The sequence below is a fragment of the Camellia sinensis genome, unplaced genomic scaffold (genome assembly GCF_055761805.1).
Source record: "Camellia sinensis isolate YWXY unplaced genomic scaffold, ASM5576180v1 Unanchor2, whole genome shotgun sequence".
In the NCBI taxonomy this organism is placed as follows: domain Eukaryota; kingdom Viridiplantae; phylum Streptophyta; class Magnoliopsida; order Ericales; family Theaceae; genus Camellia; species Camellia sinensis.
This window is the reverse complement of record NW_028129079.1, coordinates 7,717,508-7,736,340: the sequence shown is the minus strand read 5'-3', so window position 1 is coordinate 7,736,340 and position 18,833 is coordinate 7,717,508. Positions and strand designations below refer to the sequence as shown.

The 18,833-nt window shown below is 31.1% G+C and overlaps 1 protein-coding gene across 2 annotated transcripts; it reads left to right on the top strand.

The window, feature by feature from the left end:
* The first annotated feature begins 1,135 nt into the window (after positions 1-1,135).
* Positions 1,136-6,914, top strand: LOC145815414 (chaperonin CPN60-like 2, mitochondrial). Of its 2 annotated transcripts, XM_082912062.1 has the most exons (6): positions 1,136-1,293; positions 3,554-3,635; positions 4,105-4,200; positions 4,270-5,444; positions 5,630-5,675; positions 6,675-6,914. In XM_082912062.1, exons 2-4 carry the CDS (start codon positions 3,624-3,626, stop codon positions 4,426-4,428), a joined length of 267 nt encoding a protein of 88 aa, XP_082768188.1. In that variant the 5' UTR covers positions 1,136-1,293; positions 3,554-3,623; the 3' UTR covers positions 4,429-5,444; positions 5,630-5,675; positions 6,675-6,914. The 2 variants fall into 2 exon arrangements, 1 of the variants encoding a protein (XP_082768188.1); XR_014358340.1 differs by lacking the exon at positions 5,630-5,675 and having other exon boundaries at positions 4,270-4,369.
* The last annotated feature ends 11,919 nt before the right edge of the window (positions 6,915-18,833 follow it).

Sequence of the window (18,833 nt, the reverse complement as noted above, 5' to 3'; positions counted from 1 at the left end):
TTTTTTTTTCTTTTTTTGTTTTTTTTTTATCAGTCTTCGTATTAATCTGTATCTCTATCTATCTCTCCACTACAACAAAAAGTGTCTTTGGAGATGAAAACTAATGACGAAAATAAATTTTGTCACGAAAGACTTACCCTTTAGTGAAGAAAATAATATTTTGTCTCCAAATGTGCCATTTTTAGAGAGAAAAATAAAACTTCGTCACCAATCTACATACATAATAAAAAATTAGGTGACAAAATTATTTTTCGTCATTATTTTTATTTTTTTCGTCACCAAAATTTTTTCCCGCTATTAAAAAATTTGAGGGGAATTATGTCGCCAAGTTAGTGACAAAAAATTCCGTCTCCATTAAAAATATTATTAGTGAGGATAAATATTTTGCCACCAAATATTTCAATTTATAAAACTACGTAGTTTTGTGTTTTGGAGACAAATTCTATTCCTCACCAAATCTATTCTCTTGACCCAAATGATCCATTGCTCTCATTTCACACGCAGAGGCAGACTGTATAGCTTCATCAAAGCTCTTCGTTTCTCTCTCTCGCACCATTGTCCAACTCACAGCACCGTCCACGAAATCAGGTTAGTTGTAGTCTCTGTTCCTCTTTCTCTACCCCTCTCTCTATTCGGGTCTCTCGTTTCTCATTCTCTACCCTTACTCTGTCTTCAGACGCGTTTGGGTCAAGATGAGATTAAATCCATTCCATTCATTGCTTCTAACATTTCTATAACCTCTCTACTTTGAAGGTTCCATGAACAACTTGAATGATTTTAATTTGGGAAAAAAATATGAAAAATATAATGATTATCATGTTCGATATTCTGATTATGATATTCATATTATAACCAATCACTACTAAAAAAACAGTTAAAGATCACACTTTGACAAATAAAAATATCTCACTTTTATTAAAAGTGTGATAAAAAAATTAGATTAATATTTTAATCACACTTGATTTGATTAAGTATAATAATATTTATTTTTTATATCACTTTTCAATTATGATTATTTATATTTTTTTAATCACACTTTCTAGTTAATATGGGATTATATTTATTTTTTATATTACTTTTCAATTAAGTATCATTATATATTTTTTAGATTTATTCTCTGTATGCATGATACATACACAAAGAACAAACCAAACAACAGAGCATCGTTTGGTCTCCTTCTCATATCGCTCATCGTCCCTCTCATCGACAGTGATCACCGTCCCTCCCTATGTCTCACCGTCTTATTGCCACAGTCGGTACACCGTCTCGCCTCCCATCGATTTTGATTCAGGGGTCTCTCTCTCTCTCTCTCTCTCTCTCTCTCTCTCTCTCTCTCTCTCTCTCTATTTCCCCATTTCACTCTAGCTCTAGGGTTTTTACTTTGTTTTTGATGCTATAGAATCTTGATTTCTGTGAAATGAATAAATGTGTTTTGATTTTTGTTCTAGATTTAGGGGTTTTTTTCTATGCAGAGGCTTGATCTGTTCTGTATGTTGTATGATTCGTACTGTATGCTGTATGATTCTTGTAATATTGATTAGAGGAATTCATCTACTTCTAATTTGAGTTTCTTAAGGTGGTCCAATGCGTTCTCACCATTCCAATGTTATGGTTTCTTGTGATATAAAGGTAATTGCCCTGGTTGATATAATTAGATTTGAATCAAATAATATACATGAATGTAAGGCAAGTATATGGGATGAAATATAACACACTAATACATACAAGCATGGTAAGGCAAGTAAACCACATTTGGCATGCTTTTAAGCACTCAGGAACACTTGACACAAAAAAGTAACATATTTTTAGATTAGTATAGGAGCCAAAGGATTGGGTCGGTAAAAATACTTTTGACCTTTTTAGGTTCTGAAAATTAACAGAAATATAGAATAATAAGTTTACTTTCATTTCCAATTTCAGAATTTGCATAACCTAACTAGAATTTTTATCAATAGGCCACACACCATATTCTGTCCAGATTTAACACACTATTAGGAAAATGAGCGTTTCTCTCAATCTACCCAATAACTTTTACTCAAATAAATTTTGTTGGAAAGAGGACTAAAAATGCTAAGTTTTGACATAAGAACCAACCTAAGATGATTTTTCTAGATTTCTATTTTTTTTTAAAATACACGAAGTGGACTGTTTTCTGGAAACACAGGGCTAGATTGTTTAAAAAAATTGTTTAGACTATAAAAACGTCTAATTAGGGGCTACAAAAAATGTCACATGCTCTAAATACCTCAAAGATCATCCCCTACATTCAGTTTTGAAAAAGAAGTAAGTTTGATATTTTTCCAAGAGTGATAAAGTTGCAGCAGTCATGAAATCAGCAGAAAATACAAGGTAGCATCACTTATTCATACTAACACCTAAATTTACACCCCATTTCCAAGCATACCAACATTTCATACATACACGGGACATGCTAGGAGGTAGATTAAGAAGAGTAAGCAGGATTAGAGAAGAGAAGAGGGGTGTGTAATTTACTATGAAGCTAGCTTTCAAGTTCTACTTCCTTACTCTCTCTCTCTCTCTCTCTCTCTCTCTCTCTCTCTCTCTTCTTTCTTTTTTTTCTTTTAAGTCTCAAACTCTCTACTCCTGTTGCTTCAGCAGCTCACAAACGAGGATGAGGGGCTAAAAGAGGTGAAAATATATATACATAATATAGACTGAAAAATTAGAACTATAGGGTTGCATGTTTGGCCCCTCTTTGCAAAAGAAGTGTGGTGTTCTGGTGAGATTCCCACAAGTTACAAGGGAATAAAGGAGCATGGGAGTTACAAGGAACTGATGGAGCATGGATTTGCCACCCCTTCCCCAAAGAATCAAATTAGACACACTTAAGGGATTTATAGCATATATTAAATCATATAATAAATAACTGGTACAAAATTAAATATATATATATATACAAAATAAGTGTAAGGATGCCAAATGAAATTTTGTAACCAAAAATATTTATTATTAGTATATAATTAATGAATGTAGAATTCTATTTTGTGAGAAAGCGAAAATTCAAAGGTTTAACTGAAATAATTACTAATAATATATTACAAAAATTAGGGTCACTACAATCTGTGTCTAGTTTAGCCTTTAGTATTGATGGACAGTTGCTTGCATCTTGAAGTTTTGATGGACTTGTTAAAATCTGGGACATAAATTCTGGGAATCTTAAGTGTACGCTTGATGGTCCTAATGGGGCATTGAGGTGAGATTTTATGACTACTCTTAGTGTTTTTTGTCACATAGTTAATGTATGAAGATTGAGTATGAACTATCTGCCTACACAGTGGGTCACGTGGCATCCAAAAGGACATTTGGTCTTGGCTAGTTCGGAGGATTCCACTGTTTGGATGTGGAATGCTGACAAAAGTGCCTATCTTAATCTGTTTTCAGTCATGCTAGTAGTGTGACTTGTGGTGATTTTACACTTGATGGCACTATCCTACTTTTGGTGACAACAAAATAGAAATTGTATATTTAAGGATTTTCATTCAGAAACTAAATTTTATCTATGCCTGTGTGTTTTACTTCCTGGTAACTTTAGGTAACAATTTGTACTGGTTTTAATGATGCAACTTTGAGAATATGGAATCCAAAAAGTGGTGAAAACATCCATGTGGTTAGAGGTATGCACTTGTTTCCTTTTAAAGATTTATGTTTTGTTTTGTCCTGTGCAGGTACTATTTAGCATTCATTTTTTGTGCTAAATACATAATAGTGTAATTCCATGCTTGATGTGCTGCAACATATCTTTTTTGTGGAAATTTGAATGGTCGTAGTAGGAAGTGCTTGAAGTTAATAGGGAAGATGGGCCTTATCCTCCCTAATACCCATGGTCAACACACGATGTTTATAGTTTAAAACTTCCATTTCATGGGAGAAATCTATTTCCTAACCATTAATTTGAGCACTAAATATTGATAATAATTTTTTTTCTTGGATTTGATTTTAATTAGAGTTATGGTTTTTACTAAAGAAATGTTCTCAAGTACTTAATTGAAGAGACATAGAATTCCCATGTTATCATGTAGGGTCTTAAAGCCATTGATTTGCATAGAAAAATGTTAACGAGATACTATTTATATATTTGAATAGCTAAGGGCCGCCATTAAGAAGAGTACTGCTATTTTTGACAAAGAGAAAGCACATAAGCGATTGTCAAAGCTATCTGGCGGTGTTACTGTTTTCAAGGTAAATATTTACTGAATTTCTACTGTTGCACGTATTTTAATGACTTCATTGCAAGTCTTATTCTTTCAGGTTAGAAAGGCTGGCAAGGCAGAAGTTGGAGAAAGGAAAGATCGGGTTACAGATGCTTTAAAAGCAACAAGAGCAGCTGTGGAAAAGGGAATTGTTCCAGGCAAGTTTGTCTTTTTCATTTTTGATGGCCAATTACATTTCATTTTTGGAGTAAGATGATCTTAGTTTGGGTTATGATGCTGCCAAGGGTTTGTTTCTCTAGATGCTACTTAATAATCCTTTCATCCTCATAATTCTGTTAAATTGAACTGAACTTTGCCAACCAAAATCTTGAATCATTTGACATAGTGAAATCTTGATGCATTTGTTGCCTGAATTTGATAGAAATTTTCCAGTCCAAAGATTAGCAACCTACTTGATGTGATACTCAGAATTTCTTATATTCTCTATCTTCTTTTTTCCAAGCTTCCAAACAGCATTATGGTCATGTCAAGAAAACTAGTTAGTTGGTCTAAACTTAGCAAATCCTAAAGGTTGTTCTAATTATGTTTCTTTCCTTTGTATTTAGATGGCTTGTTTGATTTTTGTAATTTCCTTGCTGAAATCTTCATTGACATTGCCATAAGCATCTAGGTTATAAGTATTGTAATTGAAACTTGTCATGTAGACAGATTTTCATAGCAGTGCTCATTCTATTTTTTTGCTATTAGTGGATGCAAAACTTATTCCTTGTGAAACAGTATCCATACACATTCCCCACAACTAGACAACATCTATTTTCAAGGCAAGAAGGAACACCCCCTCACAAATTCACATATAGTTTTTTTAAGACAAAAAATACACAAATTATGAGAGCATAATATCTCACAAATAAGAACTCCAAACCTAATTAAAATGCATAAACATCAGTTGCAAATCAAATAACAAATTATGACATGATGTTTGAACTTTATACTAGATTGACCAACTTTGTGAAATGAAAAATTGCAAAGAACCATGGGGTCATTTGTGTTCCTCTCCCAGGACAAGTGAGCTTACTTTATCACTAGTTGAGGACAGAAGCGTTGAAAAGTGGTTTATCAGTCAATTCATGTTGATATGTGGTTAGGTTTTGTTACACAGTTCCTTTGGAATTTTATGCACCCTGGTGCGGTCATTGCAAAAACTTGGCTCCAATCTTGGATGAAGTTGCTGTTTCATTTGAAAGTGATGCTGATGTTGGCATTGCAAAGATTGTAAGATCTAAAACCCAAACTAGCTAAAGACTACTTGAAGAGATTTGTTGCTTTGTCAGTATAGACGGTTATTTTCTGCAAATATTGTGCACTTGAATTATGTTTCAATATTACTCTCAAAGTACCTTTCCTTTAATGTTATTTCTGCCTTGCAAATTGAAATTGTTTTCTTCTGTCATTTCTAGGTTGCAGGTTCATGTACTGTTCATCTATGGCTTCTAAAACTGAAGAGTAAAATTCTTTTCCTTCAGGCTTTTACAACAATATATAGTAAAAATTGTTTTTAATTAATCTTAGCTTGATATTTTGGCTCATCTATGTTGGTTTATTTCTCATCCATATATAGAAGCTTTTTGATTATTGAAATTTTTTTGGGTGTGTAGTATTTGCTCTCTCTCTCTTTGGTCCTAAAAGTTGTGGACAGAATTGTACAACATTGTTACTACACATGAATTAGCTCAATCTCAGTTCTTTATGCTCAACCTTAATCCTCTTTCACTTTCCTTCATTTCTTTTGCTCTCCTCTCTCTCTCTCTCTCTCTCTCTCACGGCATTCCTTCTGCCTCTTCCCCAAGCGCTGCTCCTCCCTAGGGCTCACCATAGTTGTACTTTAGAAGAATCTGGTTTGTTTAAGGTATGAATCTTTCAATTTTTTTTTTCTCTATATCTAAAGAATCTTCTGATTAAACTCTGAAACACCTACTTCTTAATTGTTTAACACTGAAACACCTACTTCCCATTGATTTAACATTGAATAGGAGTGGTATTCAATTAGCTTGCAATTTTCTATCATTTATAGGAGTGGTATTCAAGTGCATATTTGTTAAGTCATATTGGGCATTGCAGTGATTTTAAATGATTTGAGGCAACTACGCTCAATTACATTGGGATTCAAAATCATTTTGTGAAACATAAAGGGCACTTGTATATTTGAATATGTGCAAAATACTACCATGTTTTTCTTTTTTATTTGTTCTCTATTACAAACATCATGTCCGGTCTCGTGGCTGTGAGATACATTAAACTACCCACCAGCTGCTTGTAATACGTCTCATCAACTAAGTCTCTATTTCCGTGTTGCTTTATCATCAAGGATCACCTCAACTCTTTGAAGTTTTGAATTTTTATATGCATTTCTACTAAATTGGTTTATAAAATAAAATTATTTATATATGAGTTTAGATGTAATTGATAATATATTAATGTTTGCCTTGTTTATTTTCTTTGCAGATTGGTTTTGATGACGTTCGGAAGCATACTTGCAAATGAAGATCAATTGTTGAATTTTTTTCCCTAAACTGATGCTTAGTTGTAGTTGCAAATCAAGATTGAGTATTGATTTTTTTTTGTGGACTCCACGTTAGTTCATTTTGGGATTTGCTTTGATGGTTTTTTTGTGATACTTAATGGATTATTAGTAAAGTTGTTTGATGGATATATTTTGATTTATAATATAAATGGTTTAGTGAATTTTTTTGTGGAGTGATGTATAATAGCTAGTGGATTTCTTAGTACAATTAAAAGGCTATTGGGATATGAGCAGGGATATTTATGAAATAATAATTTAAATTGAATATAAAATATGGAACAAGTTTAGTGACGAATTTGTTTTGTCATTTGTATATGACGAAGTGATTATTCGTCACTAATAAACTTTTTTGTGACAATTTACTGCAGTTTATATATGAAAGTTTTTATTTATTTGTTGTTTGGTGACTAAAAATTTCATCACGTATATATATATTTGTCACGAAATATATTTCGTCACCCATGTATGACTTTTGAAGACGAAAAATTTCGTCACTTTTACATCTTATTGTGACGAAATTATTTCCTCATCAATGATCAACATGCGTGACAAATTTATTCGTCAACTAAAGTTATAAATATGGTACTGAATAACTATTTGGTGACGAAAATGAGAATTTTTGGCGACAAAATGTTGTTTTATTGGTGACAAAAAATTATGACTTTTGAAGACGAAAAATTTCGTCATCTTTACATCTTATTGTGACGAAATTATTTCCTCATCAATGATCAACATGCGTGTCAAATTTATTCGTCAACTAAAGTTATAAATATGGTACTGAATAACTATTTGGTGATGAAAATGAGAATTTTTGGCGACAAAATGTTGTTTTATTGGTGACAAAAAATTATGACTTTTGAAGACGAAAAATTTCGTCATCTTTACATCTTATTGTGACGAAATTATTTCCTCATCAATGATCAACATGCGTGACAAATTTATTCGTCAACTAAAGTTATAAATATGGTACTGAATAACTATTTGGTGACGAAAATGAGAATTTTTGGCGACAAAATGTTGTTTTATTGGTGACAAAAAATTTCGTCACTGAAGTAATTTCATTGGTGACGAAATTATTTTTCGTCACGTTGGTTTTTAGTGACAAACATTCAATGACGAAACTGGTGACGAAAATATTTCCTCACAAATATCTATAGTGACGAAATTAGCTCTTTGAAGACAAAAAAATTTCGTCATTCAAGACCCAACTTGTTGTAGTGGGAAGTACTCCGAGAGTTTCATCATTCACGCCTTGCGGTGCATCCGGCAGGTACTAAGATGTATCGGGATTTGGGTCGTCAGTTCTGGTGGCGGGGTATGAAGAGAGATGTGGCAGCATTTGTATCTAAGTGCCTTACTTGTCAGCAAGTGAAGGCCGAACATCAGAGGCCAGCGGGTTTGTTACAACCCTTGCCTATTGCCGAGTGGAAGTGGGAACACGTCACTATGGACTTCGTTGTGGGTCTTCCGAGGACTCAGCGGGGTAGTGATGCTATTTGGGTGGTTGTAGACCAGTTGACTAAGTCAGCACACTTCATTCCTATGCACGTGAGAGATTCGGTAGACCATCTTGCCGGTTTATATATTCGGGACATAGTGAGGTTGCACGGGGTCCCGGTGACGATTGTCTCAGATAGAGATCCTCGTTTTACTGCCAGGTTGTGGCAGAGTTTGCAGAATGCCTTAGGCACTAAGTTGACCTTTAGCACGGCTTATCATCCTCAGACTGACGGGCAGTCCGAGCGTACTATTCAGATCCTTGAGGATATGCTCCGGGGTTGTGTTCTGGACTTTAGTGGGTCGTGGGAGAGGCACTTGCCGTTGGTGGAGTTTTCCTACAACAACAGTTTCCAGTCTAGTGTCGGTATGGCACCGTTTGAGGCCTTGTACGGCCGACCGTGTAGGTCTCCAGTTTGCTGGGCCGAGGTGGGCGATGCACCTTTGTTGGGTCCGGAATTGGTAAGGGAAACGACGGAGAAAGTTGAGCTTATCCGTAAGAGGCTTGTTACAGCACAGAGTCGTCAGAAGTCTTATGCCGACTGTAGGAGGAGACCTTTGGTGTTTGAGGTGGGTGATCATGTCTTTCTGAAGGTATCACCTAGGCGGGGAGTGATGAGGTTCAGGAAGAGCGGGAAGTTATCCCCTCGATTCATAGGTCCTTTTGAGATCCTTGAGAGGATTGGCGAGGCTGCTTATCGTTTAGCTTTACCACCGCAGTTGTCCGGAGTACATGACGTGTTTCATGTGAGTATGCTTCGGAAGTATGAGCCGGATCCATCACATGTGTTGGATTGGACCGATTTAGGGGTTGATGAGGATGTCTCGTATGAGGAGAGACCGATTCGAGTCTTGGATAGGCGGGATCAAGTTTTGCGGGGCAAAACCATCCCTTTGGTAAAAGTTTTGTGGAAACATCACGGAGTGGAGGAAGCCACTTGGGAACGTGAATTGGAAGTCTGCGAGAAATATCCGGACATGTTTGTTGATTTGTAATCTTATAATTAGATTCTGTTATATTATTGAACTTAAGAGCCTTACATATGTCTTAAGTTGTAAAACATTGAGTATGTATTGGTAAATGGGTATATCTTGAAACTTGCTTCATTGTAAAAGTTTGGTGTAACATTGCATATGTCGATTACATTGTTGAATGCGTTGTATATATCATGCAATTGAATATGATATGGAATTATTAACATTGAAAGGAATAATGCATAATAGTGATGCAGGTTGAAATATATGTTGTTTTATATATACTGTGAGGTACTTCTTGATAAAGAGATGAAGTGACCAGTATTGGGGCAAGTTGTTTATTATTGTTATAGCATATCTTTGGGAATTGAGAAAAACTTATTATTTTTACAAACTTATGCTTAATTTCGGGGACGAAATTCTTTTAAGGGGGGGAGGTTATAGCGACCCCGGTCTTTTCCCATTTGATTATTGTATCCGGACTTAGGTTCCGTAGATTCTATCATTGTATAATTGTTGTTGTCGTCCTTTATTTTCTCATTTGGAGTTATAGAATGTGTTGGGCAGGTTTGTTTCAGGTTGGTTGGGTGCGGGAACCAAGTGTTGCTGTCCAGTTTTTGGGTTGGTCGCTCGAGCGAGTACTTGGTCGCTCGATCGAGGGTTGTTTTTGTGTCTGGTGGCTCGAGCCAGATTTTCTTCGCTCGAGCGAGTGATTACGTCCAGTATAGACCTGAAGCATTGCATTCTTGGCTCGAGCGAGAGTTCCTTCGCTAGAGCGAGTATTTTCTTGTGTCTGGTCGCTCGAGCGACCAAGTCTTCGCTCGAGCGAGCCTGTCCAGTTTAATTAGACAGCAGCGGGTTTTAATCAGTTTTTTCATTCTCTTTTTGATTCCAAACCCTAAGGTCCGACTTCTCTCTTACCCTACTCACCTTCTCTCTTAGATTTGATCTACTTAGGGTGTGTTTCTACCCTAGATCCTTCATTAAAAAGAGTGTGTGAGTCGAGGGCTTCCATTTAATCTGAATGTTTGGTGATTTGGAGCATTTGGAATTTGGGTATTCATCTCCATCTTCTCTTTTGGGGCTATTTCTTTGAGGTAGGGATTTCCTACTCCATTTTATAAGTTTTGTTCTAAGTTTTGGTATTTTGATATGTTGGGGTTACTTTGATAATTTTGGGAAGAACCCTAGTTGTATTAATTAATTAATTTGTATAATTAATTTAAGAGAATTGGGAATTTGGTTTAATTCATGAAATTGAGGAACTCATTGATTAAATGGCGTAGTTGGATAATTTAAATCACTCGCCTATTGAATTGTTGTTATATTTATTTTCAGTTTAGAAATAACTGTTTTGGGCTATCGGTGGAGGATAGCTGTGATTGTTGTAGACACTGTATGTAGGTTAGGGATAACTGAAACTAATCATTGATTAAGTCATCAATTCCGACTGTTGAATTAATACAGCCATTATGTGTATTGATTGTGTGATGTATATGTTATGTGTTTACATACATTGTGTTTGTGTGGGAGAAGATAGGGGATGTACTCCACGGTTTAGGGGAAGATAGGGGATGGACCTCTAAACCGGATTTTGTTTGGGAGGAGATAGGGGATGGACTTAGCATCACTTTTATGTGTGCTTATTTATATAGAAGTGTTTTAATTGATACAGCACTAAAATGTGTATCAATCTGGAAGTATGAAGTGTTTTGATTTGAGCTTGAGTCTCATTTGTTTGTCGACATTGGAAGAATGTGAATATGATATATATGATTCACTGTTGTAAGTTTGGCCAGGTTCTGTGCCATATTGATAATGTTGGAAAGTGGAACGTGTTATTGACAATAGTGTCATGAGATTGGATAATGTTGTAATTGATTATCTTGGTTAACCACCTATTAAATACTAATGCTTTATTCAATGCTTATATTTGGTTTAGTATATCTCTATTGGGCTGTGGCTCACCCTTTATGGGAACATCATTTTCAGGTTCAGGTAATAAGCTACCTCCAAGGACTTAGCTTGGAAAGACTTGGATTTGAAGACTATTTTCAGTTATTTGTTTTTGTTTGTTAGTACATGTAAACACTCAAGCCTAGGGCTTTAATTGTATTTGAATTAGAACTCATACTTTTGTGTCCAAGTGTTGGCTTGGAAAGATGTAAGCCTGTGGGGCATTTAAGTTGATGTTACATGTAATGCTTTTATTTAGTAAGACACTGATGAATTGTTTCCTTTTTTAACACTGCACGTTGATGTTATATATATTTAATGGGTTTATTTTGAGAGCGTGACAACTTACACCGAGAAAGTACTACCCGCTCGAGAGCCAACAAACCCGCTCGAGCGTAACGAAACCCGCTCGAGCGCAGAAATCACATCTGTAGAAGTTTTGCAGAAACCCGAAATACTGGAGGTGTGCAATCCCCACTCGAGCGCAAGACCCGCTCGAGCGGAACGCCTAAAAACTGAACAACAAGGAATTGAAACCAAGGCCTAACCAACCTGTAACAACCCTGTTCAAAACATTCTAAAACTCAATCATGTGGAATTAAAGGACACAACAAGATAGATACCACTACCAACTTCACGGAACCAAGTTCGGAACACAACAGAACAGTAAAGGAATAACCGAGATCGCTATATCATTCAAGAAACCACTATACCTTAACGATCTATTTAGAAATTAAATAAAAAAGGAAGTTTAATAGAACGGCAAATTGAATAAAAATGGCAGTTGAATAAAAATAAAAATGAAAGTTGCATAAAATTAACAATGGAAGTTCAATCCAAAAACCACTATACCTTAACGATCTATTTACAAATTAAATAAAAAAGGAAGTTGAGTAGAAAAGAAACTTAAATAAAAATGGAAGTTGCAGAAAATTAAAAATGGAAGTTCATTCAAGAAACCACTATACCTTAACGATCTATTTGAAAATTAAATAAAAAAGGAAGTTTAATAGAAAAGTAAATTGAATAAAAATGGAAGTTGAATAAAAATAAAAGTGAAAGTTGCATAAAATTAAAAATGGAAGTTCAATCAAGAAACAACTATACCTTAAGGATCTATTTGGAAATTAAATAAAAAAGGAAGTTGAATAGAAAAGAAACTTGAATAAAAAAAGAAGTTGAAATGAAATAAAAATGGAAGTTGCAGAAAATTAAAAATGGAAGTTCATTCAAGAAACCATTATACCATAACGATCTATTTGGAAATTAAATAAAAAAACAAAGTTTAATAGAAAAGTAAATTGAATAAAAATGGAAGTCGAATAAAAATAAAAATGGAAGTTGCATAAAATTAAAAATGGAAGTTCATTCCAGAAACCACTATACGTTAACGATCTATTTGGAAATTAAATAAAAAAGGAAGTTGAATAGAACAGTAACTGGAAGAAAATTGGAAGTTAATTAAAAATAAAAATGGAAGTTTCGGAAAATTAAAAATGGAAATTCATTCAAGAAACCACCATACCTTAACGATCTATTTGGAAATTAAATAAAAAAGGAAGTTAACAGAAAAGTAATTTGAATAAAAATGAAAGTTGAATAAAAATAGAAATGAAAGTTGAAGAAAATTAAAAATGGAAGTTCATTCAAGAAACCACTATACCTTAACGACCTATTTGGAAATAAAATAAAAAAGGAAGTTTAATAAAAAAGTAAATTGAATAAAAATGGAAGTTGAATAAAAATAAAAATGAAAGTTGCATAAAATAAAAAATGGAAGTTCATTCCAGAAACCGCTATACGTTTACGATCTATTTGGAAATTAAATAAAAAGGGAAGTTGAATAGAAAAGTAACTTGAAGTAAAATGGATGGTAATTAAAAATAAAAATGGAAGTTGCAGAAAATTAAAAAAGGAAATTCATTCAAGAAACCACCATACCTTAACAATCTATTTGGAAATTAAAGAAAATAGGAAGTTTAATAGAAAAGTAAATTGAATAAAAATGGAAGTTGAATGAAAATAAAAATGAAAGTAGGATAAAATTAAAAATAGAAGTTCATTCCAGAAACCACTATACTTTAACGATCTATTTGGAAAATAAATAAAAAAGGAAGTTGAGTAGAAAAGAAACTTGAATAAAAAAGGAAGTTAAATAAAAATAATAATGGAAGCTGGAGAAAATTAAAAATGGAAGTTCATTCTATAAACCACTATACCTTAACAATCTATTTGGAAATTAAATAAAAAAAGAAGTTGAATAGAAAAATAACATGAATAGAAATGGAAGTTGAATAAAAGAAAAATCGAAGTTGCAGAAAATTAAAAATAGAAGTTCATTCAAGAAACCACTATGCCTTAACGATCTATTTGGAAATTAAATAAAAAATGTAGTTTAATTGAAACGTAAATTTAATAAAAATGGAAGTCGAATAAAAATAAAAATGAAAGTTGCACAAAATTAAAATGGGAAGTTCAATCCAGAAACCACTATACCTTAACGATATATTTGGAAATTAAATAAAAAAGGAAGTTGAATAGAAAAGTAACTTGAATAAAAATTGAAGTTACTTAAAAATAAAAATGGAAGTTGCAGAAAATTAAAAATAGAAATTCATTCAAGAAACCACTATACCTTAACGATCTATTTTGAAATTAAATAAAAAATGAAGTCGAATAGAAAAGTAAATTGAATAAAAATGGAAGTTAAATAAAAATAAAAATAAAAGTTGCAGAAAATTAAAAATGGAAGTTCATTCAAGAAACCACTATACCTAAACGATCTATTTGGAAATTAAATAAAAAAACTAAGTTGAATAGAAAAGTAAATTGAATAAAAATGGAAGTTAAATAAAAATAAAAATAAAAGTTTCCTAAAATTAAAAAAGGAAGTTCATTAAAGAAACCACTATACCTTAACGATCTATTTGGAAATTAAATAAACAAAGAAGTTGAATAGAAAAATAACCTTAATAAAAATGGAAGTTGCAGAAAATTAAAAATGGAAGTTCATTCCAGAAAACACTATACCTTAACGATCTATTTGGAAATTAAATAAAAAAGGAAGTTTAATAAAAATAGAAGTTGGATAAAAATAAAAGTGAAAGTTGCATAAAATTAAAAATGGAAGTTCAATCCAGAAACCACTATACCTTAACGATCTATTTGGAAATTAAATAAAAAAGGAAGTTGAATATAAAAGAAACTTTAATAAAAAAAAGAAGTTGTATAGAAATAAAAATGGAAGTTGCAGAAAATTAAAATTGGAAGTTCATTCAAGACACCACTATACCTTAACGATCTATTTGGAAATTAAATAAAAAAGGAAGTTGAATAGAAAAACAACTTGAATAAAAATGGAAGTTGCAGAAAATTAAAAATGGAAGTTCAATCAAGAAACCACTACACCTTAACGATCTATTTCGAAATTAAATAAAAGTGCAAGTTTAACAGAAAAGCAAATTGATTAAAAATGGAAGTTGAATAAAAATAAAAATGAAAGTTGCCGAAAATTAAAAATGGAAGTACAATCCAGAAATCATTATACCTTAACGATCTATTTGGAAATTAAATAAAAAAGGAAGTTGAGTAGAAAAGAACTTTGATTGAAAAAGGAAGTTAAATAAAAATAAAAATGGAAGTTGCTAAAAATTAAAAATGGAAGTTCGTTCAAAAAAAAAACTATACCTTAACGATATATTTGGAAATTAAATAAAAAAGGAAGTTGAATAGAAAAATAATTGAATAAAAATGGAAGTCGAATAAAAAAAAATGGAAGTTGCAGAAAATTAAAAATTGAAGTTCATTCAAGAAAAAATTATACCTTAACGATCTATTTGGAAATTAAATAAAAAATGAAGTTTAATAGAAAAGTAAATTTAATAAAATTGGAAGTCAAATAAAAATAAAAATGAAAGTTGTAAAAAATTAAAATTGGAAGTTCAATCCAGAAACCACTATACGTTAACGATCTATTTGGAAATTAAATAAAAAAAGAAGTTGAATAGAAAAATGACTTGAATAAAAAGGGAAGTCAAATAAAAATAAAAATGGAAGGTGCATAAAATTAAAAATTGAAGTTCATTCAAGGAACAACTATACCTTAATGATCTTTTTGGAAATTAAATAACGAAGGAAGTTGAATAGAAAAATGGCTTGAATAAACACGGAAGTCGAATAAAAATAAAAATGGAAGTTCACGAAAATTAAAAATGGAAGCTCATTCAAGAAACCACTATACCTTAACGATCTATTTGGAAATTAAATAAAAAATGAAGTTTAATAGAAAAGTAAATTTAATAAAAATGGAAGTTGGATAAAAATAAAAATGAAAGTTTCATAAAATTAAAAATGGAAGTTCAATCCAGAAACCACTATACCTTAACGATCTATTTGGAAATTAAATAAAAAAGGAAGTTGAATAGAAAAATGACTTGAACAAAAATGGAAGTCAAATAAAAATAAAAATGGAAGGTGCAAAATATTAAAAATGGAAGTTCATTCAAGAAACCACTATACCTTAACGATCTATTTGGAAATTAAATAAAAAAGGAAGTTGAATAGAAAAGTAAATTGATTAAAAATGGAAGTTAAATAAAAATAAAAACTAAAGTTGTAGAAAATTAAAAATGGAACTTCATTCAAGAAACCACTATACCTTAACGATCTATTTGGAAATTAAATAAAAAAGGAAGTTTAATAGAAAGGCAAATTGAATAAAAATGGCTGTTGAATAAAAATAAAAATGAAAGTTGCATAAAATTAACAATGGACGTTCAATCCAAAAACCACTATACCTTAACAATCTATTTGGAAATTAAATAAAAAAGGAAGTTGAGTAGAAAAGAAACTTGAATAAAAAAGGAAGTTAAATAAAAATGAAAATGGAAGTTGCAGAAAATTAAAAATGGAAGTTCATTCAAGAAACCACTATACCTAAACGATCTATTTGGAAATTAAATAAAAAACTAAGTTGAATAGAAAAATAACTTGAATAAAAATGGAAGCTGAATAAAAATAAAAATGGAAGTTTCCTAAAATTAAAAAAGGAAGTTCATTAAAGAAACCACTATACCTTAACGATCTATTTGGAAATTAAATAAACAAAGAAGTTGAATAGAAAAATAACCTTAATAAAAATGGAAGTTGCAGAAAATTAAAAATGGAAGTTCATTCCAGAAAACACTATACCTTAACGATCTATTTGGAAATTAAATAAAAAAGGAAGTTTAATAAAAATAGAAGTTGGATAAAAATAAAAGTGAAAGTTGCATAAAATTAAAAATGGAAGTTCAATCCAGAAACCACTATACCTTAACGATCTATTTGGAAATTAAATAAAAAAGGAAGTTGAATATAAAAGAAACTTTAATAAAAAAAAGAAGTTGTATAGAAATAAAAATGGAAGTTGCAGAAAATTAAAATTGGAAGTTCATTCAAGACACCACTATACCTTAACGATCTATTTGGAAATTAAATAAAAAAGGAAGTTGAATAGAAAAACAACTTGAATAAAAATGGAAGTTGCAGAAAATTAAAAATGGAAGTTCAGTCAAGAAACCACTACACCTTAACGATCTATTTCGAAATTAAATAAAAGTGCAAGTTTAACAGAAAAGCAAATTGATTAAAAATGGAAGTTGAATAAAAATAAAAATGAAAGTTGCCTAAAATTAAAAATGGAAGTACAATCCAGAAATCATTATACCTTAACGATCTATTTGGAAATTAAATAAAAAAGGAAGTTGAGTAGAAAAGAACTTTGATTGAAAAAGGAAGTTAAATAAAAATAAAAATGGAAGTTGCTAAAAATTAAAAATGGAAGTTCGTTCAAAAAAAAAAACTATACCTTAACGATATATTTGGAAATTAAATAAAAAAGGAAGTTGAATAGAAAAATAATTGAATAAAAATGGAAGTCGAATAAAAAAAAATGGAAGTTGCAGAAAATTAAAAATTGAAGTTCATTCAAGAAAAAATTATACCTTAACGATCTATTTGGAAATTAAATAAAAAATGAAGTTTAATAGAAAAGTAAATTTAATAAAATTGGAAGTCAAATAAAAATAAAAATGAAAGTTGTAAAAAATTAAAATTGGAAGTTCAATCCAGAAACCACTATACGTTAACGATCTATTTGGAAATTAAATAAAAAAAGAAGTTGAATAGAAAAATGACTTGAATAAAAAGGGAAGTCAAATAAAAATAAAAATGGAAGGTGCATAAAATTAAAAATTGAAGTTCATTCAAGGAACAACTATACCTTAATGATCTTTTTGGAAATTAAATAACGAAGGAAGTTGAATAGAAAAATGGCTTGAATAAACACGGAAGTCGAATAAAAATAAAAATGGAAGTTCACGAAAATTAAAAATGGAAGCTCATTCAAGAAACCACTATACCTTAACGATCTATTTGGAAATTAAATAAAAAATGAAGTTTAATAGAAAAGTAAATTTAATAAAAATGGAAGTTGGATAAAAATAAAAATGAAAGTTTCATAAAATTAAAAATGGAAGTTCAATCCAGAAACCACTATACCTTAACGATCTATTTGGAAATTAAATAAAAAAGGAAGTTGAATAGAAAAATGACTTGAACAAAAATGGAAGTCAAATAAAAATAAAAATGGAAGGTGCAAAATATTAAAAATGGAAGTTCATTCAAGAAACCACTATACCTTAACGATCTATTTGGAAATTAAATAAAAAAGGAAGTTGAATAGAAAAGTAAATTGATTAAAAATGGAAGTTAAATAAAAATAAAAACTAAAGTTGTAGAAAATTAAAAATGGAACTTCATTCAAGAAACCACTATACCTTAACGATCTATTTGGAAATTAAATAAAAAAGGAAGTTTAATAGAAAGGCAAATTGAATAAAAATGGCTGTTGAATAAAAATAAAAATGAAAGTTGCATAAAATTAACAATGGACGTTCAATCCAAAAACCACTATACCTTAACAATCTATTTGGAAATTAAATAAAAAAGGAAGTTGAGTAGAAAAGAAACTTGAATAAAAAAGGAAGTTAAATAAAAATGAAAATGGAAGTTGCAGAAAATTAAAAATGGAAGTTCATTCAAGAAACCACTATACCTAAACGATCTATTTGGAAATTAAATAAAAAACTAAGTTGAATAGAAAAATAACTTGAATAAAAATGGAAGCTGAATAAAAATAAAAATGGAAGTTTCCTAAAATTAAAAAAGGAAGTTCATTAAAGAAACCACTATACCTTAACGATCTATTTGGAAATTAAATAAACAAAGAAGTTGAATAGAAAAATAACCTTAATAAAAATGGAAGTTGCAGAAAATTAAAAATGGAAGTTCATTCCAGAAAACACTATACCTTAACGATCTATTTGGAAATTAAATAAAAAAGGAAGTTTAATAAAAATAGAAGTTGGATAAAAATAAAAGTGAAAGTTGCATAAAATTAAAAATGGAAGTTCAATCCAGAAACCACTATACCTTAACGATCTATTTGGAAATTAAATAAAAAAGGAAGTTGAATATAAAAGAAACTTTAATAAAAAAAAGAAGTTGTATAGAAATAAAAATGGAAGTTGCAGAAAATTAAAATTGGAAGTTCATTCAAGACACCACTATACCTTAACGATCTATTTGGAAATTAAATAAAAAAGGAAGTT